Source organism: Budorcas taxicolor, chromosome 7 (genome assembly GCF_023091745.1).
Source record: "Budorcas taxicolor isolate Tak-1 chromosome 7, Takin1.1, whole genome shotgun sequence".
NCBI classification, from domain to species: domain Eukaryota; kingdom Metazoa; phylum Chordata; class Mammalia; order Artiodactyla; family Bovidae; genus Budorcas; species Budorcas taxicolor.
The window spans coordinates 83299087-83325580 of NC_068916.1; the positions used below are offsets into that span (position 1 = coordinate 83299087).

General features: G+C 37.4%; 1 protein-coding gene across 1 annotated transcript in view; it reads right to left on the reverse strand.

Moving 5' to 3' along the window:
* Window positions 1–26494, reverse strand: part of EDIL3 (EGF like repeats and discoidin domains 3) — a 481313-nt gene that overhangs the window by 120630 nt on the left and 334189 nt on the right. Inside the window, exons 7-9 of the mRNA XM_052643446.1 lie at window positions 19369–19524; window positions 17601–17745; window positions 9123–9307 (exon numbers count right to left, since the gene is read on the reverse strand). Coding sequence (XP_052499406.1) covers window positions 9123–9307; window positions 17601–17745; window positions 19369–19524 — 486 coding nt within the window. The remainder of the gene's footprint in view (window positions 1–9122; window positions 9308–17600; window positions 17746–19368; window positions 19525–26494) is intronic.

Sequence of the window (26494 nt, forward strand, 5' to 3'; positions counted from 1 at the left end):
ATTTAATGTGTGGGCTCAATGTTTAGTAACACCATAAGGGGTATACTATTTCTACAGTGCCAAACCACAAGTGTAGAGAGCAAGCTGGATCCACAGAGGTGCCAGAAGCTCTCCTTCAAGAAAGCCATAGGCAGAGCTACGCTGGTTGGCACTGTACCCTGGAAGAGCTTCCTACACCAACAAACGTTCCCTGAAAATAGGAGTCCCCACACTCACTTAATCGCTCAGTCGTGTCTGACTGTTTGCAACCCTATGGACTGTAGCCTACCAGGCTCCTCTGTCCGTGGGATTTTCCAGGCAAGAGTACTGGAGTGGGTTGCTGTTTCCTTCTCCAGGAGATCTTCCCAACCCAGGGATCGAACCCAGGTCTCCCGCATTGCAGGCAGACCATCTGAGCCACCAGGGAAGACTCAAATGGTTTACCAGAGTGTGGTACAAATCACTGCATGAGCTTCCTGCTGTATTGAGTTCCCCTTCTACTGCTGACTGCCTGCTTAGTCTTTAGCAAGTCTCTCAGACTTTCTGTAGCCTCATAAAGCAGAAATAGCTTAGTCACCGAGAAGGCTGCTCTAAAGACAAAATGAGATCGCCGATTAAAGTTGATTCCTATTTTATCTGAAAGCCTTTACAAATGCTCATCTTACTTGAAACAGTATTCCCAAGTTCTCGGTTTTACTCACTGGCATATTTTCAACTCATATTTTTAGAGGAAAATGATTACTATTCTTGTAACTATATTTTGCTACTATAAAGATAGCTAATAGCCACAAATTAAAATTCATTTGCACACAAAGGAATCAGAAGTCATTCAGTTCTCATTATCATAAAAACATGAATGGGCCTGCTGTGCACATACAGTTCTTTTAAATCCTGCTGTTCAGGTTTGCAGTGGTTTCAAATACGGCTCCTAAGCAGACGCATCCAACTTCCTATATTTCTGTTTATCGCTTTTGGAATGTTGAATCCATGACAATAGAGCCTCAGTAATCATACCTGCAGGCAGACACAGTGCTGACTATTTCTTTCAGTTCTTTGTACCTGGTATAATAGGCATCTCAAAAATATTTATTTGAATTAAAAAAAATTATGAAGCCATTTAGAATAACCTCTGAACCTCAAAGCCAACATATAATTTTTAGGTACAATCAAGGCTTGCTTTCTGAAACTGCACCCTGCCCTCAATCTCATCTACTCCTTCCATCACCCAAACTATTGCTTTGTGTATTTTTCATGATGTGCTATACGTAAATGCTAATACACTAGTACTTCATAACGGCTTGATGTGTCTCATTGCCTTGTCTTAGGGAATTCTTCTCTTTCAAGCTGTTTAAAGAGAGATATAACACAAAGAAATTATTCCAAATGAGAATGGATGGAAATGTAGGGGCAATATGTGGAGAATTAAGTAGATATAATGTGCATAACAGGGCTTCCCAGGTGATGCTAGTGGTAAAGAACCTGCCTGCCAATGCAGGAGACTGAAAGATTCAGGTTCAATCCTTGGGTCACAAAGATCCCCTGGAAGAGGGTATGGCAACCCATTGCAGTACTCTTGCCTGGAGAATCCCGTGCCAGAGGAGCCTGGCAGGCTAGGGTCCATAGCATCGCAGAGTCACACGACTGAAGCGACTTAGCATGCATATACACAATATGAATAATACAAAGTTAATTTTTAAAAAGATTAATTTATGCCTATACTGTAACACTAATTATATGATGTCTCTTTATTAACTTCACCAGAAATTATCTGGGAGGCTTGGTAATTTTCTGACTACTTTGGATTTGGCCAATCATCATTTAGATACCAGAATCTAAGTGATGTAAAAGTTTTTTTTTTTTTTTTTAAATGAAAGGCTTCCTGAGAGATTATCTTTTTTGTAATATCTATAGTTTAGGAAAAGAGCAAAAGCTGATCCCATAGTATTGATGTGATTTGTCAGCCTTTGAAATCAGGTTTTGGGCATTCAAATTATGCACTCAGTACAAATACACTGATGTTGATAGCACTTTCTTTTGCCATAGAAGTATTTTCTGTATAAATACCCTACTCAATTGTGCTTTGCTCATCAAAAGTGGTCCCCCAGCCCCCGCCTCCCCTGGACTTCCCTGGTGGCCCAGTGGTTAAGAATCTGCCTACCAGTGCAGGGGACATGGGTTTGATCCCTGGTCCAGGAAGATCCCACATCCTAACTAAGGGACAACTAAGCCCATGCACCACACCTACTGACCCTGTGCTCGAGAGCCCAGAGGCCACAACTACCGAGCCCTCGCATCACTGCTACTGAAGTCCACACATCCTAGAGCCTGCGCTCTGCAACAAGAGAAGCCACTGCAATCAGAAGACCATGCCCCGCAAGAGGAGAGCAGCCCCCACCCACCACAACTAGAGAAAGTCTACGTGCAGCAACAAGGACCTAGCGCGGCTAAAAATAAATGAATAACTCTTTTAAAAAAAAGCATTTCTTTCCTAATTGGATTGTGGAGATTTCCTTTGATATAATAAAATTATAAACAAATTTAAAGGTGAATTTATAGTCCAAGAAAAGTATAGTCCTCCTTTGATTCATTTAATGCACTCTAAAATACATTACCATTTATGAAAAATAGAAGATGTTTTATAATCCTGCATAAATTGTTTCATTATTTGATCTCTTTTAGATCTGCTTTATAACTGAACCCTTCATGTAGGCTTGAAGTGAAGTGAAGTCGCTCAGTCGTGTCCGACTGGTTGCGACCCCATGGACTGTAACCTGTCAGGCTCCTCTGTCCATAGGATTTTCCAGGCAATAGCACTGGAGTGGATTGCCATTTCCTTCTCCAGGGGATCTTCCTGACCCAGGGATCGAACCCAGGTCTCCCGCATTGCAGACAGACGCTTTACCGTCTGAGCCAGCAGGGAAGTTTCCTATATATGAAGTATTGAAAGAGTGAATCAGAAATCAGAATATTCCTTCTTCTTGCCAAATGTTTTCCAGTGGCCTAGAGGCCCCTTGACCTTCAAAAATCTTTCCTTTAGCTCTTCTCTATATGAATTGTCCAGAAGGCAAGGGAAGTTAATGGCTTGAAAAAAGTTAATAAATTTTATGGCTACAACACTCCCTTTTAAAAATATGAAAGGGACTAAATTAAATAAGGCTTATTTAATTTGAAAACCTAAATTCAATTGCTTTCTTACACATTTCCCCGAAATTAGTATTGAAATGAAACTGTGTAGGGTTAGCTGCAATTTTGACAAAGGTCAGCATTAAAGTATGCAGTCTAACAACTCTATTAATTCTACTAATTTGGTTGAAATAATATGCAAACTATCTTAAATTAGCAAATGTCTCATGAAACAGAACAAAAGGTCATTTCTTAAGTGACATTGTGACATTTTTCTTCCTATTAGGCATTTATCTTATGCTACTCTTTATGAAATCTGAAAATTTTTAATAGTTTCAATTACAGATAGTGAGTTATCCATTTTCTTTAGTCACCACCAATAAATAGGGCAATGAGTATATACACAGAAAATTTATGATGTCTTATTCAAAAGAAGTTTTTAATCAATGCAAGTTAATTCATAGTGTTCTTTGTTTACATGCATCTACTACAGCAAAATATTTCTTCACAATTTTGAAGATTATCAACAATAATACACCTACTCCTGATAGAATGTCACGAAACATCTTAACCTCATGCTGAATTTTAATCATTTTGTATAATCTGAGCATAAACAAAAGGGAATTTACACAATCTTCTGAAAACATCCTGAAAATGAACTTTAAAAGCATTCAGCCATTCTAAAAAGGGCATGATTTCAGTACAGAACGTTGCTAAATGACATAATGTTCTTTTTAAGTTAGTAATATTATTATTACTACTCTCAGGTAAAGAATCTGAAAAACAGCTGATGCTGCCTAAACAAAAATATTTACAATTTTTGCTTGCCAATGCAAATGTATATAATTTATCAACATTGCTCAGTCTGTAACTGAACTAATGATATTTCCATTTCATAGTTTTATTGGAAATTTCCTTTTGGAAGAAGCAAAAATACATATGCATATCTTTTTGCTTGGTTAATATTGGTGTCAGATGATGTTCTCCTGTTTTATCAAAAGCCACCAAAAGAGAAAGAAGGGAACTAGTTGCTGAGTATTTACTATGTGCTTCCTCTTTTCTGTTATTTGTCTTATTTAATCCATGTTAAAACCCAACACAATTTCTGGGTTTTTGCTTAGAAAATAACACAGGAGGTAATAGCTTGATTCTAAAAGATCTCCGTAAATTCAATTTGCTTAAAATGCCACTTTATCTTATGAGCTTCCCTGGTGGCTCAGATGGTAAAGAATCTGCTTATAATGCAGGAGACTTTGGGTTGGGAAGATCCCCTGGAGAAGGGAATGGCTACCCACTCTAGCATTCTTGCCTGGAGAATTCCATGGACTGAGAGGCCTGGTTTGATTCTAAAAGATCTCTGTAAATTCAATTTGTTTAAAATGTCACTTTATCTGAAAACAAGGTTTAAAATCTAGTGTAACCATGTGTTAAGAATGTTCAACTCCAAGTCAGGAATGATTGCATTATGACCTTTCAACTTAGGTATAGTAAGACTTTTTAAAAGCAGGACTTACAGTTTAACCTCTGTAGGCTTCTGGAAAACACATTGATAGAATTTCCTGCTTAAAGCTTAAAAGACCATCAAACATATCAAGAGATGGGATAATGGTTTTTCAGAGGTCTGAGAAATGCCTCTCATTTAGGACTGCCTGTGGACTTAACACATTTTTACCATGTTCATACAGAAATATTATGATGATTACAAGATTAACAGTAGCTCAAGGAAGCAAATCAATTAGGTAAGATCACTCCAAATAAATTCCACAAAAACATTTGGTTGAGGAATTTCTGAGATTCTGACTTTAGAGAAGAGACTAGAAGCAACATTAGAGTAAGAATAAGAATAAACATTAAAGTGATATTTGAATACATAAGAATTTCTTAAAAGAATGCATAAGTATTCCTTAAAATATATCACAGTTGGGCATAAAGGGTTTTTGAGGATTCATTTTCAATTGTATTTCCAGATAATATATGATTAAGTTTTGGAAAAAACTACAAAACTTATATAAAACTCTCATTACTAGAGGGTTACATGTATAGTTGGCATATAAAATAATTTTTAAAAGTTAGCAGGAGATCAATAATGAAGGAAGAGAATTTAAATTACCATCATAGTTTCTCTTCTGAAGAGCTATTTCTCTAAAGCAATGCATCTTAGTTAAGATTACAGCTAAAATTTATAAATTCAGAAGTCCCAAATAAGGATAAAAGTTGACTGTACGCCAAAAATTAAACAAATATCACCCTATACATTATCTATGAAAATATTAATCTTATTTCCAGCAAAGATACAAGCATAACAATGTACAGTTGAACAGCTTCTACTCTCTTGAGGAGAAAGCACTAAAAATAGTCACAGTGCTGGAGCTTTTTCTTGCATGATGTCAAAAAAGAAAAAAAATAAGTAAAGATGTCAATTTCCCTTGCCTTGGAGATTCTGAATATGTTTTGACACAACAAAAGAATAGACATACTCAAAGAATTGGTCCTTGAATTGACAGAAAATCTGTCACCAACAGAATGAATCAATTTCAGCATGCAAGTGGCTTTAAGAAGACAGATGAAAGGTCATCTTAAAAAAAATGATGGATGAAGGTTTGCACTGAACATTACACCCTGATTCATGTACGTAAAAATACTTGTTTTATCTTTCTAAAGAAATTTTCCATTGGCAATACCATTATGTGAGTATTTCTAGAGTCTACCAGCCTTTTTGAATTACTTATGGGGTGTAAAATATTTTATTTCACAGGGCATTATGATTCACAAACATTAGCCATAGCCAGTGAATCTGAGATATGACTGGTATGTTTTCAATTTTACAAGTATTATATAGTGACAAAGAACAAGTTTAACTTCACCATTCAAGTCTAACAAATGGAAAGGAAATTCTCCATGGTCTCTTCTAAATAAGAACTTGAAAAGTTCACAAAAGCTATCCAGTTCCTTTAGTAGAAAGGTTAGACTTTTAATATGACCTTGTAGATTTACTTTTCAAATATTACTCAAAATTTTGAGGATGTTAGCAGTTGGTCTCAAACTGGGGATCAAATTATATGCATTTTAAGTACAAATCAATAACTTAAATAATGCTTTGATGGATGAATGCATTCTTTCATTCAGCAGTACTTATCGTGAGACTATAAAGTGATACAGCCCCAGTGGAAAACAATACAGAGGTTCCTTAAGAAACTAAACACAGGCTTATAATATGATCCTGTGATCCTACTCCTGGGCATCTAGCTGGGGAAAACTATACTTCAAAAAGACACTTGCAACCAATGTTCACTGCAACACTTATTAACATTTACAACAGCCAAGACACTGAAATAGCTAAATATCCAGCTACAGATGAAGAGATAAAGAAGATGCTGCGTATATATATGCAATGGAAAATATTCAGCCATGAAAAATAAGGAAGTGATGCCATTTGCAGCAACATGGACGGACCTCGAGATTATCGTAGTAAGTGAAGTCAGTCAGGCAAAGAAGGACCAATATCATATGCTATCACTTACACAGACCCACAGACATAGAAAACAAACCTATGGTTACCAAAAGGGAAAGGGGATGGGGAAAGGATAAATTAGGAGGTTGACATTAATATATACACACTGTTATATATAAAAAAGATGACCCACAAGGACCTACTGTATGGCACAGGGAACTATACTCAATATTTTGTAATAACCTATAAAGGAAAAGAATTTAAAAATGAATATATATATGTATCTTACATATATATGTGTAAGATTGAGTCACTGTGCTGTACACATGAAACCATCACAATATCGTAAATCAATTATACTTTTAAATAGACAAAAACAGTATTTACTGAGTGCCTACCACATGTCAGATGTTGTGACAGGTTTTTTAGTTAGGTACTGGACAACAGGTTGAGAAAGTAGAAAAAAGACAAATGTGGTTCCATCTTCCCTGAGCAAGTCATGCAGCACAAAACCACAATTTCCAGTGGACTGTGATAATGGACTGTGAGAGAATTACAGAGGACACAGTATACCCAGGAGACAATTTAAGCCAGATGTGGTATGGGATGGAGCTGGCAGCAAAGCCTTCCCAGAGAAAAGCACAGCTACAGAAAAGCAAAACTACAGCTGAAGTATTTAACCAACAGAAGGCTGAGATATTGTGGGCAGAGGTGCTCTTTCCATTCTTTTTCTCCAGGAAGATGATATTTATAAAGGATGGGGAAGAGAGAGATAGTGTTGTTTAGTTTGAGAAACTGAAGCAAAATTAGAAGGGTGGTGAGAGATGAACTGAGGCCAAATCACAAACAGATTTTTAGGCTATCTTAAGGAAGCTGCCCTTTATTCTGTGGCTGATAGGGAACAACTGAAGGGTTTAAAAAAGGAGTAAAAGAATCACATTTACACTTCGGAAAAAATTCACATGGACGGCAATCTTGGAAATAGGTTTTTAGAGAGTAAGGCCAGAAGCCAGAAGGCTGGTTAGGAGGTTTCTGCAAGAACCCAGGTGAAAGAGGGCAGTGGCCTAGATCTTGGAAGTGGCAGTGGGGATGATGAGAAGTAATAGAATGTTAAAGCAGTGGAATCCATTCCAGTAGTTGAAATAACCAGTTCTTGCTAAAGTAGTTAAGGTGAGTGTATGGAGTTGGTTGAGAGTGAGGTTGTTAGGAAGATAACAACCTGGAAGGGTGGCCTGGGGAAGGACAGTGGGAAGAACCAGCTAAAAGGATGAAGATAAACAAACCATGGTGTCATCCAAACCAAATAAGAACAATGGTCGATGAAACAGGTGATGTCTTAGGAATACAAACTGCGCTGCTCGCTTCTGTACCATCACTATTTATCATGCTCTATGATGCTTCACAGGTGCATCACAGACATTTATCAAGTGAATTATTTCATTTAGTAGTATTGCTACTTATACACAAGGACATAAGACTGGGTTGTGGGATGATAAATATTTACTGTTTTTTATATGTATATAAAACCTACCTTCAAAAAGCTCAAAGAATAGTAAAAGGAGAAAGACATACATAATTATGCATAGTATATGATAATGCGAGACCTTAATAAAGCTTCAGATCAATAAAGATCCAGACACAATGTCACAGGACAGTAAAGAAAAAAATAAGAATAGTGAAAAAGAGTAGGGAAAAGTAAGGTCAAGAAAGAAGAGACTATGAGAAATTTCAGGTGATTTGGTAAGAACAATTTCGTACATGCAGATTTGGTTCGATGAGGGGTGAGATTTGCTATTGTAATTGTTTTTGCTATTTCCAGAAATACAATGAGTTACCACAACTTTGAAACTCATAAATGCAGCATAAAAATCAGTAAGAGGAGAACTCATCTTTCTCAAATAAAATGAGCTCATGATGGAATTAAGCTGTCTTACTTTGCCACAGAAGACATTAACAAATTTGTGCCTACTTAAAAGTACTCCACAAATAAGTGCATTTCAAGAAGGTTGTTTTAAAAAGCACTGACTGTAACCTTACCTCATTTGCAAATGATAAACACACTCTGCAGTGTCTATGCTTTCCTTCTATAAGCAAGCACTCTTATGAGAATGCAATCAAATCACTCCATTGCTTAGCAACCACAGGTAAAGGGCTAATAAGCCATGAGTCATGATTCTATGGGAACAATCTGCAGGTCAGTGGCATGATTTCAAGGTGGTTTGGATTTCTGCTGTGATGCTTTCAAACCAATACTGACACAGAGCATTAGAAGAGATGAGAGTTAAAATGCAAATGATCACATAATCAATTGAATTGACCTATACATAGTGTGATTTGGTTCACTGTGCTGCCTCAATCTGACAGTAGCTTCGGTAAATCAACATCAGCATAAAAACAACACATGAAAATGAATTCATAAGGAATTTTTGTTTTACCCATTTAGTTAAGCCAAACAGGAAGACACATTTAAATTAGCATGAAGGTAATGACTCCTATAGACACCTAACTAACAGGAAATCTTATAAGGAAGAATGACAGTGGGTTGTGAGACATTTTTAGAAAATATTACCTGTAGCCACTGTGATTGGTCATTGTGGCCGGAGGTCCAGGCATTCACTTTGCCCTGCTTGTCCAGCCGGGCTTTCCTTGGTTCCCAAGTGAACATGTCCATATTGAGAGTTCTGAAGATGCTGGAGGCAGTGATCTGATAGTCTTGTATATGTCCTGATTTCATCCCCAGAGGCTCAGAACAGCCTGGAAGAAAATGAGAAGGGTGCCATGAGAAAAATAATTTATCACCCTGAACGTCTGCAGTGTTCAGTTTAGATAGGCAAGAGAAGATTAAGCATAATGCTATTCATTTCCCGAAAGAGAGAGCATCTAAAGTCAAAAAAGGCTATAATCAGAAATAAATCTGAAACAAAATCGAAAAACAAGATAGCCAATTCAAACTATTCTGTCTGAATATATTTTGGAAAAATTGAAAACAAGATAGACAATTCAAACTACTTTTCTCTGATATATGATTTTGCAAAATGAAAACAATGTTGAAATGCTCTCTCCTATCTCATTACTGATAGCCTCATGACGGGTCCCTGGTTCTCAACAGTTTCATTTTGTCCTTAAAACTGGAACATTTTCTCAGAAAATATATTTGGTTTTCTTCTATCTGTTTCTATAACACTGCAAATGAAAATTCTCCCAGGACAATGTCATTTTCACAAACTGCTCTGATGTTATATTCTAAACTGGACAGTATTTTATGTTCCAAGAAACCTGTTAATCATTATCAGTGACTCTTATAGTATCAATATGGCTTCTTCTGGAAGGTAAGAAGCTATTATTTATTCAGCGTTTACCATGAGCCCTGCTTTGTGCTAGTATAAAATTTAATAGGTAACAGAAGAAATGAGCTAATTCTAGCAAAATCCATGACTGGACAGCATTTTCATAAATTTTTGTGTTTCAATCATACTCAATAAGTTTTAGTAGCAGATATTTTTGAAGATTCTCAAATCTGCCACATATATTTTCAGGTGTGACACGGTGTGAAATTTGGGTTTGTTTGTCTTTGAAAAATCTAGCCCGTGTGTGTACATATACACAGAATTTCGTAATCTTGAGTTGCAACTGTGACAAAATTACATTCATAAACCTTGTAAAATGCAGTGTGATTATATGATTACATTAGACAGCAGTTGAGTCATTTGTAAAATTTTACATTTTGGCCAAAGAACGCACAAGGTAGTATGATCATCAAGAAAACCAAGATAAAATAGGAGACTTCTCTGATCAATGCCATCTCTTCACACTCAACTAGTGCTTGACTTATTAGATGTGTTGCCTTGTACCTATTACTAAACCTGTTTGTGCCTCAGTCTTATCATCTGTAAAATGGTGATAATAGTAAGTTCAGTCCAGTCACTCAGACATGTCCAACTCTTCGTGACCCCATGGACTGTAGGACACCAGGCCTCCCTGTCCATTACCAACTCCGAGAGCTGGCTCAAACTCACATACATTGAGTCGGTGATGCCATCCAACAATCTCAACCTCTGTTATCCCCTTTTCCTCCTGCCTTCAATCCTTCCCAGCATCAGGGTCTTTTCCAATGAGTCAGCCCTTTGCATCAGGTGGCCAAAGTATTGGAGCTTCAGCTTCAGTATCAGTCCTTCCATGAATATTCAGGATTGATTTCTTTAGGATTCACTGGTTGAATCTCCTTGCAGTCAAAGGGAATTTCAAGAATCTTCTCCAAAAACACAGGTCAAAAGCATCAATTCTTTGGTGCTCAGCTTTGTTTATGGTCCAACTCTCACATCCATTGATAACTACTAGAAAAATCATAGCTTTGACTAGACAACCTTTGTCAGAAAAGTAATGTCTCTGCTTTTTAATATGCTATCTAGGTTGGTCATAGCTTTTCTTCCAAGGAGCAAGCGTCTTTTAATTTCATGGCTGCAGTCACCATCTGCAGTAATTTTGGAGCCCAGAAAAAGAAAGTCAGCCACTGTTTCCACTATTTCCCCATCTATTTGCCATGAAGGGATGGGACCAGATGGCATGATCTTGGTTTTCTGAATGTTGAATTTTAGGCCAACGTTTTCACTCTCCTCTTGCACTCTCATCAAGAGGCTCTTTAGTTCCTCTTCACTTTCTGCCATAAGGGTTGTATCATCTGCATATCTGGGGTGATTGATATTTCTTCCAGCAATCTTGATTCCAGTTTGTGCTTCATCCAGCCTGGCATTTTGCATGATGTACTCTGCATATAAGTTAAATAAGCAGGGTGACAATATACAGCCTTGATGTACTCCTTTCCCCATTTGGAACCAGTCCTGTGCTTCATGTCTGGTTCTAACTGTTGTTTCTTGACCTGCATACAGGTTTCTCAGGAGGCAGGTAAGGTGATCTAGTATTCTTAACTCTTTAAGGATTTTCCACAGTTTGTTGTGATCAACGGAGTCCAAGGATTAGCATAGTCAATGAAGTAGAAGTGGACGTTTTTCTGGAATTCTGTTGCTTTTTCAATGATCCAATGGATATTGGTAATTTGATCTCTGGTTTCTCTGCCTTTTGTAAATCCAGCTTGAACATCTGGAAGTTCTCAGTTCACATACTATTGAAGCCTAGCTTGGAAGATTTTGAGCATTATTTTGCCAGTGTGTGAGATGAGTGAAACTGTGCAGTAGTTGGAGCATTCTTTGGCATTGCCTTTCTTTGGGATTGGAATGGAAGCGGACCTTTTCCAGTCCTCTGGCCACTGCTGAGTTTTCCATATTTGCTGGCATATTGAGTGCAGCACTTTCACCGCATCATCTTTTAGGACTTGAAATAGCTCAGCTCGAATTTCATCACCTCCACTAGCTTTGTTTGTAGTGATGCTTTCTAAGGCTCACTTGACTTTGTACTCCAGGATGTCTGGTTCTAGGTGAGTGATCACACCCAGTGCGGTTATCTGGGTCATTAAGATACTTTTGTATCGTCTTCTATGTATTCTTGCCACCTCTTCTTAATATCTTCTGCTTCAGTTAGGTCCATACCATTTTTGTCCTTTTTTGTTCCCATTTTGCATGAAATGTTCCTTTTGTATCTCTAATTTTCTTGAGGAGATATTTAGTCTTTCCCATTCTATTGCTTTCCTCTGTTTCTTTGCTTTGATCGCTTAAGAAGGCTTTCTTATCTCTCCTTGCTATTCTTTGGAACTCTGCATTCAGATAGATATATGTTTCCTTTTTTCTTTTATCTTTGGCTTCTCTACTTTTCTCAGCAATTTATAAGGCCTCCTTAGACAACCATTTTGCCATTTTGCATTTCTTTCTTTGGGGGGGTGGTTTCAATCAATGCGACTTGCACAATCTTATGAACCTCCGTCCATAGTTCTTCAGGGATACTATCTATCAGATCAAATCACTTGAATCTATTTGTCACTTCAACTGTGTAATCATAAGGGATTTGATTTAGGTCATTCCTGAATGGTCTAGTGGTTTTCCCTACTTCCTTCAATTTAAATCTGAATTCTGCAGTAAGAAGTTCATGATATGAGCTCCAGTCAGCTCACAGTCTTGTTTTTGCTGACAGTGTAGAGCTTCTCCATCTTCGGCTGCAAAGAATATTATCAATCTGATTTTGTTATTGACCATCTGGTGATGTCCAAGTGTAGAGTCATCTCTTGTGTTGTTGGAAGAGGGTGTTTGCTCTGACCAGTGTGTTATCTTGGCAAAACTCTGTTACCTTTGCCTTGTTCATTTTGTACTCCAAGGCGAAACTTACCTGTTACTCCAGGGATCTCTTGACTTCCTACTTTTACATTCCAGTCCCCTATGATGAAAAGGACATCTTTTTTTTTTTTTTTTTTTTGGAAGTTTAGAAGGTCCTTTAGATCGCCACTGAACTGTTCAGCTTCTTTGGCATTAGTATTTGGGGCATGAAAAGTGAAAGCCACTCAGCTCAGTTCAGTCAGTCAGTCGTGTCCAACTCTTTGTGACCCCATGAATGCAGCATGCCAGGCCTCCCTTGTCCATCACCAACTTCCAGAATTTACCCAAACTCATGTCCATTGAGTAGGTGATGCCACCCAACCATCTCATCCTCTGTCATCCCCTTCTCCTTCTGCCTTCAATCTTTCCCAGAAAGCCACTCAGTTGTGTCCAACTCTTTGCAACCCTATGTACTATACAGTCCACAGAATTCTCAGGCTGGAATGCTGGAGTTTGTAGCCTTTCCCTTCTCCAGGGGATCTTCCCAACCCAGGGATTGAACCCAGGTTTCCCACATTGCAGGCAGATTCTTTACCAGATGAGCCACAGAGGAAGCCCAAGAATACTGGAGTGGGTAGCCTATTCCTTCTCCAGGAATCAAACTGGGGTCTCCTGCATTGCAGGCTGATTCTTTACCAACTGAGTTATCAGGGAAGATTTGGGGCATAGACTTGGATTACTGATATTGAATGGCTTGCCTTGTAAGAGAAGAGAAATCATTCTTTCATTTTTGAGATTGCACCCAAGTACTGCATTTGGACTTTTTGTTGACTAAGAGGGCTACTCCATTTCTTCTAAGGGATTCTTGCCCACAGTTGTAGATGTAGTGGTCCTCTGAATTAAACTGGCCCATTTTGGTCCATTTTAGTTCACTGAATGCTAAAATGTCGATGTTCACTCTTGACATCTCCTGTTTGACCACTTCCAATTTACCTTGATTCATAGACCTAACATTCCAGGTTCCTATGCAGTATTGCTCTTTACAGCACTGGACTTTACTACCATCACCAGTCACATCCACAGCTGGGCATCGTTTTTGCTTTGGCTCAGCCCGTTCATTCTTTCTGGAGTTATTTCTCCACTCTTCTCCAGTAGCATATTGGACACCTACCCATCTGGGGAGTTCATCTTTCAGTGTCATATCTTTTTGCCTTTTCATACTGTTCATGGAATTCTCCAGGCAAAAATAATGGAGTGGTTTGCCATTCCCTTCTCTAGTGGACCATATTTGTCAGAACTGTCCACAATGACCCATCCGTTTTGGGTGGCCCTACAGAACATGGTTCATAGTTTCATTGAGTTAGACAAGGCTGTGATCCATGTGATCAGTTTGGTTAGTTTTTGTGATTGTGGTTTTCATCCTGTCTGTCTCTGATGGATAAGGATAATAGGCTTGTGGATATTTCTTGATTGGAGGGCTAATACTAAAAATGACCTCAAAGAAGTATTTTTAAAAAGTAGTTAACTATTTAGAAACAGTGCTGGCATGTAGCTAGCATTCAGCACATGTTAGCTAGTTTATTATTTCCACAAAATTCATTGCAACAGGTGACAATGTTACATCCACAAGTCAGCATATCAGTGGGTATTAAAGAATATATTATGACTGACTATGGTTTCTAAAACTAAGTATTTTAAGTGTAATCTAAGAGAGTGGCTTAAACTCTCCTTTGATAAAACTAATTCTTAACTACAATTATTTGATTTCTGTTCTAGTCAATCTAAATCAGTTCTTCCTTCTTGAGTCTCTTCCATGTTTGTCTTCACCTGTACCTTCTAGGAAACTCCTACCTATGCAAAATGACAAAAGCTGACACAGAGGTTCAGCGATTGGATGTCTAGCTCAAGTCTTGCTGCCATAGGAAACCTATATCCCAGGTCTCATAAATAGTTCTAGATCCTAAATATAAATTCTAGAAAAGAAAAAAAAACTCATGACCAACTGCTAATATCCTCAAAAATTCATGACAAATCTCAAAGATTCCAGAAAGTTCTAAAGTTTTAGTAGCACCCTGCTTGTCTTCAAGCACTTATAAATTAACATGTGTTCTCTGTATTGTGACTGATAATAATAATAATGAGTCAGATTTCTGACTCGTTCATCTATCATCACCACCAACTCTCTGTCCTCCTCCTACCTTGCCACTGGAACTTTGTACAACTGCTTCCTTGGCTTTTGGAAGAGACACAAGTGAAAGGAAACATATTTGTTTTTCTCCTTTTGTGAGATAACACAGTACTTGATGTATTGGATAGAAAAGGAGCACCTTTACTTTGACCACTTCTACTTAGCCACAGAATTCATTTCATTGCCCACTTTATTGCCCAGAGGAGGTGCTGAATAATTTGCTCAAAGAATGAATGAATGATTATTCCTCTACTAATTATGATCATGATCCATTTCATTCTAAGCATCTTAAGTCACATCTCTTTCAGAGAATATTGGGGAATTTTCTTTTTTTAAGTGTCTGGGAAATGATTAACTGCTATCTCATACACTGAGAGATCTTATAACAGTTTATTGACTCCTATAAGGCAGCCTTGGGCTTTACACTGTTGCACTGTGGGAAATAGTTTGTACATTATGTTATTGTTTATTGCCAAGTGTTATAGCTAGTCTATCCTGCCAATTTGCCTCATACCATGAATTTACCTTCTCATCCATAATATTTTATACATACATATTAACTCTTTCCGGAAAAGGCAATGGCACCCCACTCCAGTACTCTTGCCTGAAAAATCCCATGGACAGAGGAGCCTGGTGGGCTGCAGTCCATGGGGTCGCAGGGAGTTGGACACAACTGAGCAACTTCACTTTCACTTTTCACTTTCATGCATTGGAGAAGGAAATGGCAACCCACTCCAGTGTTCTTGCCTGGAGAACCCCAGGGATGGGGGAGCCTGGTGGGCTGCCATCTATGGGGTCGCACAGAGTCGGACACGACTGAAGTGACTTAGCAGAAGCGTTAAATCTTTCACCAGCATGCACAATGTATATCCATGTGATGGACAATAGCTGAACAGAATAAAGTATTAACAACACAACTGATTATTTTTACAGTTGAGGTGCCCTAGCTTTTATAAACATTCCTTAAGAGATATCATTCCCTGTACACACTTTTAAAATAAATTTGTGGGGTCAGGAGATGGGGTATGACTTCTTTCTGAAAATGTAAAAATCCATAAAGGGTCAGGTATAATCTCTTGTCAAACTTGAAAGTAAAACATATTCATATCTTAAGGGTGTAAACTGTGCCATGTCTGAGACTGGCCTTCATGAAATTAAAAGACTGAAAAATTGGGGAAGGTGATGTTCACCAACTAAAAAGCATAGAACTTGCAGCAGACTTCATCGCACGAGGGCTTCCTCTTGATTGCTTTATGATGAATGAGTTCAGGATGATACTGGCCTGTGGTGACGCAGTGACACGCAAGATAAACACTGTGCAGCAATAATTCTGCCGAGATTTACGGGGAGTCAGTAAGCCTGCTCGAATTACCAAAATAGGGAAAACATCCCTATCGGGGTAATTAATGGTACTAAATCTATACCATTGATTGCTTCATAAAGGAAACCCACATATAGTATGAAAGTGTGATTCTTAAAATAGATTCACTCATCTGCCCAAATGCCCGTAATCCCTTTGAATGTAGAGGGTTCACTTAAAGTTTGGTTGTTCTGAACAGTCTCTTGCATTTCCTTCAAAACCATTCCCTTTCGTAACATCACAAATAAACTCAAGAAGGTAAATAGATATAAAGTGTGCATTTTAACCATTACATGCAGCCTTTTGAAATGAACAAAATGCTCTCAGTTGTCTCTTTGCAGGGATGTGTTACCTAAATGGAATGTTTATAAATATAAAAGGCTCTCATACTTGGAGGTTACACTAAAAAGTGGGACACACATGGATATTTAGTTTTCTTAAAAATACAGCAGTTTCAACAAAATTTCAGGCCATAGTGACAAAGAGGGTTGTAAATGTTTATGACAAAAATATAAGAGTCATCACCAAAAATACAGCACAGTGAAATGCCTGGGCAAGATTTTCTGTTTAGTGCAGAATCTACCTAGATTGAAAGTGAACAACTGAGAGACCCAGTCATAAAGTCTTCATTTTTATATCTAGTCTTGAAGCTCCAGGAGGCCTAGGATTATTTAAATTTGAGTTCTTTGGTAGTTATCTTTGTGTTTAAAAACCACTTTTTGGGTAATAGGTAAGTTGCTAGATAATAACAATCTAGGAATTCATAGTAGCAATCTTGGTTTTTAAAGTATTGTCTCCTTGGAAACAATGATAGATTTACATGTTTTGGAAAACCTAAAGAAAAAAAAAAGACGAAACTAAATGCTTATGGTAGATGTACAAACAAAAAGCTTACTTTTCTATGCTGTACAGTATAAGTGTAACTGCAATTTATGAGGTCAGGCAGATTCCAATTTTCACTGAAATTTTCATAAAACATAACTCATAGTTCCTATTAAAATTAAAAAGACATGTTTAAATTTGACAAGAGTTTCCAGTAAAAATTTGTTGTGTTTTCTTTACCACTAAAAGAAATACACTGCCCCTTCTACATTAATCCTATTCTGTAGTGTGTTTTAGAACTTGTTTATCTTTTACCCTCTAAATCTTGCTCCTTCTCACTGAACCAAGCCTTAGACATTTTGTAGCAAAAATGAACATCTATGAATATTGAAAAACTGCAAGCTAGCAACACACTACATACAATTGTGCTTTGTTTTCCTTTAAAGAGAATACAAAAAGAGACGATATGAGACTCACCTGACAGTTCACATCCAAGAAGTTCCATTCTCAAAGTGCAATGCCTTCGACAAACTTGGGGATACAGTCTCACATACTGAGCTTTTATGGGGGGTGTGAAAGAGTTAGCATACGGTGTGTTGTTATCAACATTTCCATGGAATACCTATATAAAGAAATAACAGAGTTTAAAATTATTAATTGCAGTTTTTAAAAAAACCTATTTTCAAATATTGACTCTATATCCTACCCAACCAAATCCCTCAAAGATTGGATTAAATAATTTAGAGGTCTGGAGCATTTAGAGAGCACCTTGCCATCAGAGCTTCCCTTGTGACTCAGCTGGTAAAGAATCTGCCTGCAGTGCGGGAGACCTGGGTTCAATCCTGGGTTGGGAAGATCCCCTGGAGAAGGGAAAGGCTACCCACTACAGTATTCTGGCCTGGAGAATTTCATTGACTACCCAGTCCATGGTGTTTCAAAGAGTCGGACATGACTAAGCAACTTTCACTTACTTTGCCATCAGAAGCAAATCTAAAACCTATAGATAGAATCCTCATTAAAGCTGTAAACCACTGTAACCTATGGCTTAATCTATACCCTATTATGTTGGGCTTATCAATTTAAGTCCAGTCCTTGAGAATGGAATGCTTCTAAAGGGAAATGCCTCCTCAATTTAGTTCAGGATCTGGCTCTATCTATTTATTTTGCTACTTGGTAATTATGTATGTTGTTTTAGGAACCAGCCTTCAGTGTTATTTCCTGATCACTTAGTTTCTCTAAAGTGAAGTCACTCAGTCGTGTCCAACTCTTCATGACCCCATGGACTGCAGCCTACCAGGCTCCTCCATCCATGGGATTTTCCAGGCAAGAGTACTAGAGTGGGTTGCCATTTCCTTCTCCAAGCTGTGATCAAATTTAGGATGCTTTAGGGTCTGAGTACTCAAGTCCCAGATCATTGGATAAGAGACTCATTCCTTTATGTATATATCTTCAGTGAAAAACCAATTTATCTCTAAAATTTAAATGCTAAAATGTGTTATTTTTAATTCCTTTAAATCTCATTTCACTTTATCTTTTATATAACCTAGTAATCAAAAAACCTATTTACATTCATTTAAGAAGTTAATTTAAAAAATCTTTCATAAAATTTATCAGTCTATTTTAATGATTCAGTTTTAAATGGAATGAACTACATTGCTGCTTTTTAAAATTAGAAATTTGTGTTAAAATTAATTAAAAAATTGGAAATATATGAAAGGGCAAAGGAGATACTGAATATCATTATGTAAGATGCACACAGATAAATATTCCTCTAGAATATTTTATTCTGCAGAATAACAAAAATTTCTTCCAATATTAAGATATTAAGTAATAGAGAGATAGTTAATTTTTCTATAACTCGGTGTTTCTCTTTAAAAATTTTATTTTTTCTTTAACAGTTTTGATCTGTATTTATTTAAGGAGAAGGATCATCTGTCAAAGCAATAAAATGAAATTGAAAGCTGACTATTGTTAAAATAACTGTTATGCACAGGACTATGCTAACCTTGTGATAAAGTGTTTATAGTCCCACCAGTTAAAATCTGAGGAAGATTTAAATGGTTGCTACTACACACTGATAATTTGGGATAACTCCTTACCCTCTCCACACACCACTGGTCCTATTAAAAAAGCCATAAATTTATTTTCAACAACATAGGACTACTTTTGAATATTCAGTAGTCACTTGGTAATAGATTATGTATGACAGGTTTGGTTCAAATTAAGCATGACATGGAAGTCTTACCATGTCGTCATTGGTTCCTTTCGCTCTGTACATTGTCCAGGTTTTTCCATCATTACTATATGCTATTTTGTAGGATTTGATATACTCTGGACTTCCAATCCTCTTGGCTCCTTGAGTAATCACACCAGTAACTCTCATTTTTCTCTGTAAATTTATCTGAGGAGACAAAGCACAATCAACTATAATTTCCCTGCTTTCAGATAACAATGCTTACAGTGTCACATTTGAAAATGGAACATTTTTATCTATTAGTGAAGATTGAAAATAGTATATATCAAGCCTATATCAAGCCTAGCTTCAAAATGCCTTTCTCTAATGGTATACATTTCATTTTTAAAGTAAAGCAATATATATGAACAAGTTTTAAAAAGGGTAATGGGTCCCCAAAATATAAGTATTGAAAGCATTTGGTGATTATGATATGTTAAGTATGAGTTAGCAAAGTGAAAAATGAGCATGTTATCTTCTCAAAATAACCTCAATGATGTTACCATGAAACTAATACCAAAATAACTGTTAATGTGTCTCAACTGCTTTAGACTTAAAGAAATTCCAATAAAATAAACCATGCAAATCCCTGAGATCTTTGAGTGTTAGAATAAAAAAAAGGTAAAGATAACAATGATGGCAAAACACAAATGCAAAAATATCTTCAGTTTCTGAATCTTTATACTGTAGTTTCTGCTTGTGTTAAGTACACATTCGTCATGGAGAGTTTTTCACCAAATACTTTTCAGTATATGGAGATGTTCTAACTGATGTTTTCTCTCCATATTTTCTCCCCATTCCAAGTGATAATACAACAGTTTGCTACAGCATAATTATCACCTAAGAAGTTTTTCAACATTTTTCTCATTTAAGTAGAAATTTCCTCTTAATACAACATAATAATTCATTAAATACTACCATGTTAGAAAAATATTTTCTACATATATGGCAAATATTAAAAATTGTTACATTCACTTTAAAATGCCTTTATGATGTCTATAAAATCTCAAGTTCAGTAGAAAGGTAATGTTTTAATGATCTTGACAAATTGCTATAAAGCTCTCCACTCTTAATTATTAATATTAATAATAATATAGTATAAGAGATTTAAATTGGTGTAATTCGGAGACCACTTCCAGAGAAATCAGGAAATCTTCACATTTCTACTCACTGACGGGACTGTAAGAGTTAACATACGAAATGGCAGAGGTTGAGCATGAAAAAACCAGCTCCTCTAGAATCATTTGTTTTTAATATGTACATTCATGTCATGTATTTAAAAAGTCAAAAATTAGAACTACAAAAGCAATCCCTGGAGTTTGCACCCCAGACAAAGACTGCAACTCAGTTCAGTTCCGTCGCTCAGTTGTGTCCGACTCTTTGTGACCGCATGGAATGCAGCACGCCAGACCTCCCTGTCCATCACCAACTCCCAGAGTTTACTCAAACTCATGTCCATTGAGTTGGTGATGCCATCCAACCATCTCATCCTCTGTCATACCCTTCTCCTCTTCTCCATCTTTTACAGCATCAAGGCCTTTGCAAATGAATCAGCTTTTCACATCAGGTGGCCAAAGTATTGGAGTTTCAGCTTCAACATCAGTCCTTCCAATGAACATTCAGGACTGATTTCCTTTAGGATGGACTGGTTGGATCTCCTTGCAGTCCAAGGGACTCTCAGGAGTCTTCTCCAACACCACAGTTCAAAAGCATCAATTCTTCAGCGCTCAGCTTTCTTTATAATCCAAGTCTCACATCCATACATGACTACTGGAAAAAACATAGCCTTGACTGAACAGACTTTTGTTAGCAAAGTAATGTCTCTGCTTTTTAATATGCTGTCTAGGTTGGTCAAAACTTTCCTTCCAAGGAGTAAGCGTCTTTTAATTTCATGGCTGCAGTCACCATCTGCATTGATTTTGGAAGCCCCAAAAATAAAATCAGCTACTATTTCCACTGTTTCCCTATCTATTTGCCATGAAGTAATTGGACTGGATGCCATAATCTTAGGTGTTTGAATGTTGAGCTTTAAGCCAACTTTTTTACTCTCCTCTTTCACTTTCATCAAGAGGCTCTTTAGTTCTTCACTTTCTGCCATAAGGGTGGTGTCATCTGCATATCTGAGGTTACTGATATTTCTCCCAGCAATCTTGATTCCAGCTTGTGCTCTTCCAGCCCAGCATTTCTTATGATGTACTCTGCATAGAAGTTAAATAAGGAGGGTGACAATATACAGCCTTGATGTACTCCTGTCCCCATTTCTAACTGTTGCTTCTAACTGTTCTAACTGTTGCTTCCTGACCTGCATACAGATTTCTCAGGAGGCAGGTCAGGTGGTCTGGTATTCTCATCTCTTTCAGAATTTTCCAGTTTATTGTGATCCACACAGTCAAAGGCTTTGGCATAGACTATAAAGCAGAAATAGATGTCTTCTGGAACTCTCTTGCTTTTTCGATGATTCAGCGGATATTGGCAATTTGATTTCTGGTTCCTCTGCCTTTTCTAAATCCAGCTTGAACATCTGGAAGTTCATGGTTCATGTATTGCTGAAGTCTGGCTTGGAGAATTTTGAGCATTACTTTCCTAGTGTGTGAGATGAGTGCAATTGTGTGGTAGTTTGAGCATTCTTTGGCATTGCCTTTCTTTGGAATTGGAATGAGAACTGACCTTTTCTAGTCCTGTGGCCACTGCTGAGTTTTCCCAATTTGCTGGCATATTGAGTGCAGCACTTTCACAGCATCATCTTCCAGGATTTGAAATAGCTCAACTGGAATTCCATCACCTCCACTAGCTTTGTTCGTAGTGATGCTTTCTAAGGCCCACTTGACTTCACATTCCAGGATGTCTGGCTCTAGGTGAGTGATCACACTATCACAATTATCTTGGTCGTGAAGATCTTTTTTGTGCAGTTCTTCTGTGTATTGTTGCTACCTCTTCTTTTTATCTTCTGCTTCTGTTAGGTCCATACCATTTCTGTCCTTTATTGAGCCCATCTTTGCATGAAATGTTCCCTTGGTATCTCTAATATTCTTGAAGAGATCTCTATTCTTTCCCATTCTATTATTTTCCTCTATTTCTTTGCACTGATCACTGAGAAAGGTTTTCTTATCTCTCCTTGCTATTCTTCAGAACTCTGCATTCAAATGGGTATATCTTTCCTTTCCTCCTTCGCCTTTCACCTCTCTTCTTTTCACAGCTATTTGTGAGGCCTCTTCAGACAGCCATTTGCTTTTTTGCATTTTTTTTTCCCTTGGGGATGGTCTTGCTCCCTGTCTCCTGTACAGTGTCACTAATCTCGGTCCATAGTTCATCAGGCACTCTATCTATCAGATCTAGTCCCTTAAATCTATTTCTCACTTCCACTGTATAATCATAAGGGATTTGTTTTAGGTCATATCTGAATGGTCTAGTGTTTTCCCTACTTTCTTCAATTTAAGCCTGAATTTGGCAATAAGGAGTTCATGATCTGAGCCACAGTCAGCTCCCAGTCTTGTTTTCACTTCTCTGTCTTTGGCTGCAAAGAATATAATCAATCTGATTTCAGTGTTGACCATCTGGTGATGTCTATGTGTAGAGTCTTCTCTTGTGTTGTTGGAAGAGGGCATTTGCTACGACCAGTGCATTCTCTTGGCAAAATCCTATTAGCCTTTGCCCTGCTTCATTCTGTACTCCATGGCCAAATTTGTGTGTTACTCCAGGTGTTTCTTGAATTCCTACTTTTGCATTCTAGTCCCCTATAATGAATAGGACATCTCTTTTGGGTGTTTATTCTAAAAGGCTATAATCTTTTATTTCCCTGGATTTATGGATTTTAAGGGACTTCCTAGGTGGCGCTAGTGATAAAGAACCCACCTGTCAATGTAGGAGGAGACATAAGACACACGTTCTATCCTTGGGTCTGAAACATTCTTTGGAGAAGGAAATGGCAACCCACTCTAGTATTCTTGCCTGGAGAATCCCAAGGACAGAGAAGCCTGGCAGGCTACAGTCCACAGGGGTCACAAAGTGTCAGACATGACTGAAGCAACTTAGCACAGCACAGCACATAGATTTTAAACATGTTAATATGTTAAGGGAAATCCTGAATCTTCATGTAGTCAGGGCCCTTTCAAGCTTCTGAAAGTTTGCTAACATGGCACAGTCCACTTTTCTCTCTATTCTGAGTGTCTCTAAATGTCATTTCTATCTCAGATTCTTCTTCCCCAACTAATGTTCACAAAATGATTCTCTGTCTTTGTTATTGTTGTTCTTTTGCTCAGTCATGACTGACCATTTGCAACCCCATGGACTGCAGCATGCCAGGCTCCCCTGTCCTTCACCATCTCCTGGAGCTTGCTCAAACTCATGTCCATTGAGTCAGTGATGCCATCCAACCATCTCATCCTCTGTCGTTCCCTTCTACTCCTGCCTTCAATCTCTCCCAGCATCAGGGTCTTTGTCTTACTCAGTTCTTTGTCTTACTTGTTTATAAAGAAAATCCAGAAATTGGATGAGCTAAAGAACTGGGGTGGATGGTCCCCAGCCTCTGATATGTGAGCATATCCATCTTTCACTCCTGTAATGCAAACCTATAAGTGATATTTTTCTTATTAATTTCTGGGCCTGTAGGTTCTTTTTTCTCCAACAGGGCCAAATGAGTTGACTTACATATCCAATTTTACTTTTCTCATTTTAGTACTTAAGACATCAAAATCACTGACATGAATACATTTTATGTCCCATTTTTGTTTGGAGGGACAAATAAGAGAATATTCACCATCAAGGTAAATTTTACTTATTACTCTTTAATCTCAGTTAGTCTCTAAAGATTGATTTTGGAATTTTAATTGCTAGATTTGGTAAAGGTAAGCTCCAAAAGAGACTATCTTAACATATTAGGTAAATGAGCACAACCTTGTGAAAGAGCCATATTCATCCACCATCTTATATACAGCATTTCTCTTTATTTTTCATATGGAGAGTCTTCATAGTCTGAATCTTTCTAATATATATAACAAACACTGGACACTATGAATAAAGTGTCCTCCCATTTTGCAAGCCAAATTCCACTTGAAAGTATGAACATTCCTTTTTCAATTATCTTTTATCTTGTTTACACCTTCTTATAGATGGCCAAATTATCTCTGCTAGAGTTTCAGCTGATGAGCTGTTGACTAATTTTTCTGAAGCTTAAATTGAGTAACAATCAAAAAATGAAAATCTGTGTACATGTTTTTAAGTCATGGCAGAAATGATGTTTTAAAAGATTATTTGCTTTAATATTTATAAGCTATGAATATATATCTCTGGAGCTGGAACTCCAGAGAGTAAAGCAGCACCCTCCTTGGGTTGTATCTATTTTAAGTAGTTGAAAGTAAAGGTGTTAGTTGCTCAGTCATGTCCAATTCTTTGTGACCCCATGGACTTTACCAAGCTCCTCTGTCATGGAATTCTCCTTTCATATACTAAACACTTTAAGCAGGTATCTGTAATTAAATTTCAGTACTGTTTTCATCAAATAAAAAATAAAAACCAAAAAGTGACTCACAGAACACTGGTTCAGGGATTATTAGCAATTATTAAGTTTTAGGCTTTTGAATTCTCCTATATCTAGCACTACTAAGCTTGGAATAATAAGAAAATCATATAGAAAAGAGCTATGATTTCACTGTCACAGTCATATTCAAATTTAAATACCAGGAATCTATATTACTGTGAGACATAAACGAAGCCTTGAAGAAGGTTATCACCTGATTTTAGAAATATCTCTACCACAAAACTTATTGCAAGCAATTCCCTTTCATCCTACTCCAACATTATTTAGGGATTTTTGTGATTCTTTGTAAAATAACATTGGCTAGAAAGTCATCTGATTTCTATTTTGTCTTTTTCTGCCTTTATGGAGGTCTAAATAAACTAAAGAATGGGGATTGCATCAGAAATTTCAAAATTACTCCCTGTGACCTTGATAGATGTTTGGATATGCAATAAAATATTTTCATTTATTTATCCTGTTTCAGAGAAATTATTTTTCCACTGGATGCTAGGTACACTGCATGTCTTTAAAAAATAAAAGTATTTACATTCTAAGCTATTTTGAGTGAACTGCTTTCCCTGTACTAATGTAAATATTAAGAAACATAATCTGGACCTAGAATGCCTAGAATCCAGGCAAAGCCCAGGCTGAAGGCAAAAAAAGACTGACAGTTTCAGCCCTGGTTTTTTCCACTTCTCACCAATGTAATCTTCAACAACTTGTCTAAGCTTCCTGAAATTTAATTTCCTCCCCAGTAAAAGGAATTTTAATAGAATTCTTACGTGTGAAAATTAAATGATAGAGTACATGCAGAAATTTAGTAACACCTGCCACACAGAAAGCTCTGTGGTTGCTTTTTTGGGTTGATTTTTAGTTTTTCTGTTCTCTAAATGAAAAGGAGCATTCCTTTTCCATGTTCTTCCCTTATGTGAGCTGATAATCATAATAACCATATTTTAAAAATATGAAATCAACTTCCAAAGCTATGTACTAATAAGACATTCAGGGATATTATGTTTACATGTGTGTGCCTCTGTGTGTGTGTGTGTGTGTGTGTGTGTGTGTGTGTGTGTGTGTAAATCTAACCATTAGATTCAACTTGGGGGAAAAAGGGAGAAATCAATGAGTTCCTGACAAGATGGCAAACTAGCACGGGCTTCTATCTCTCTCTGCTGAATCCAGCATCAAATGTATTCTAAGACAGAAAGCCTTTTGAAACTGATCAAACTCTAACACAAAAAACCTTGGGAAACCTTCAGGAGTCTTTGAGACTTTAGTGCATGGTTGTGTGTCTGGGGTGTACACAGAGGAAATCCAGGAGCCAACTATGATGAAAACAGGTAACTGAGGGAAGAGCTTTCTAGATGTGCCATTTCTCATTCTCATTTTGTTTGCCTGGCTCCTCCTCAATTTTCCCATTTCCAGCCTATTGCCTATGGGAGGCCAGGTGGGAATGAGGAGCCCACAGTCACTAAAAGACCTGATTGCTTCACCTTCTGCACCACACTTCTTGTCCACGGATTAAGAAAGTAAAACAGAGGGATGGAGGTCTTGTTAAAAGCAATATCTGGAGTTGACCTGGTCTTCTGCAGGGAGAGGACAGATTTTAGTTGAATAGAGCCA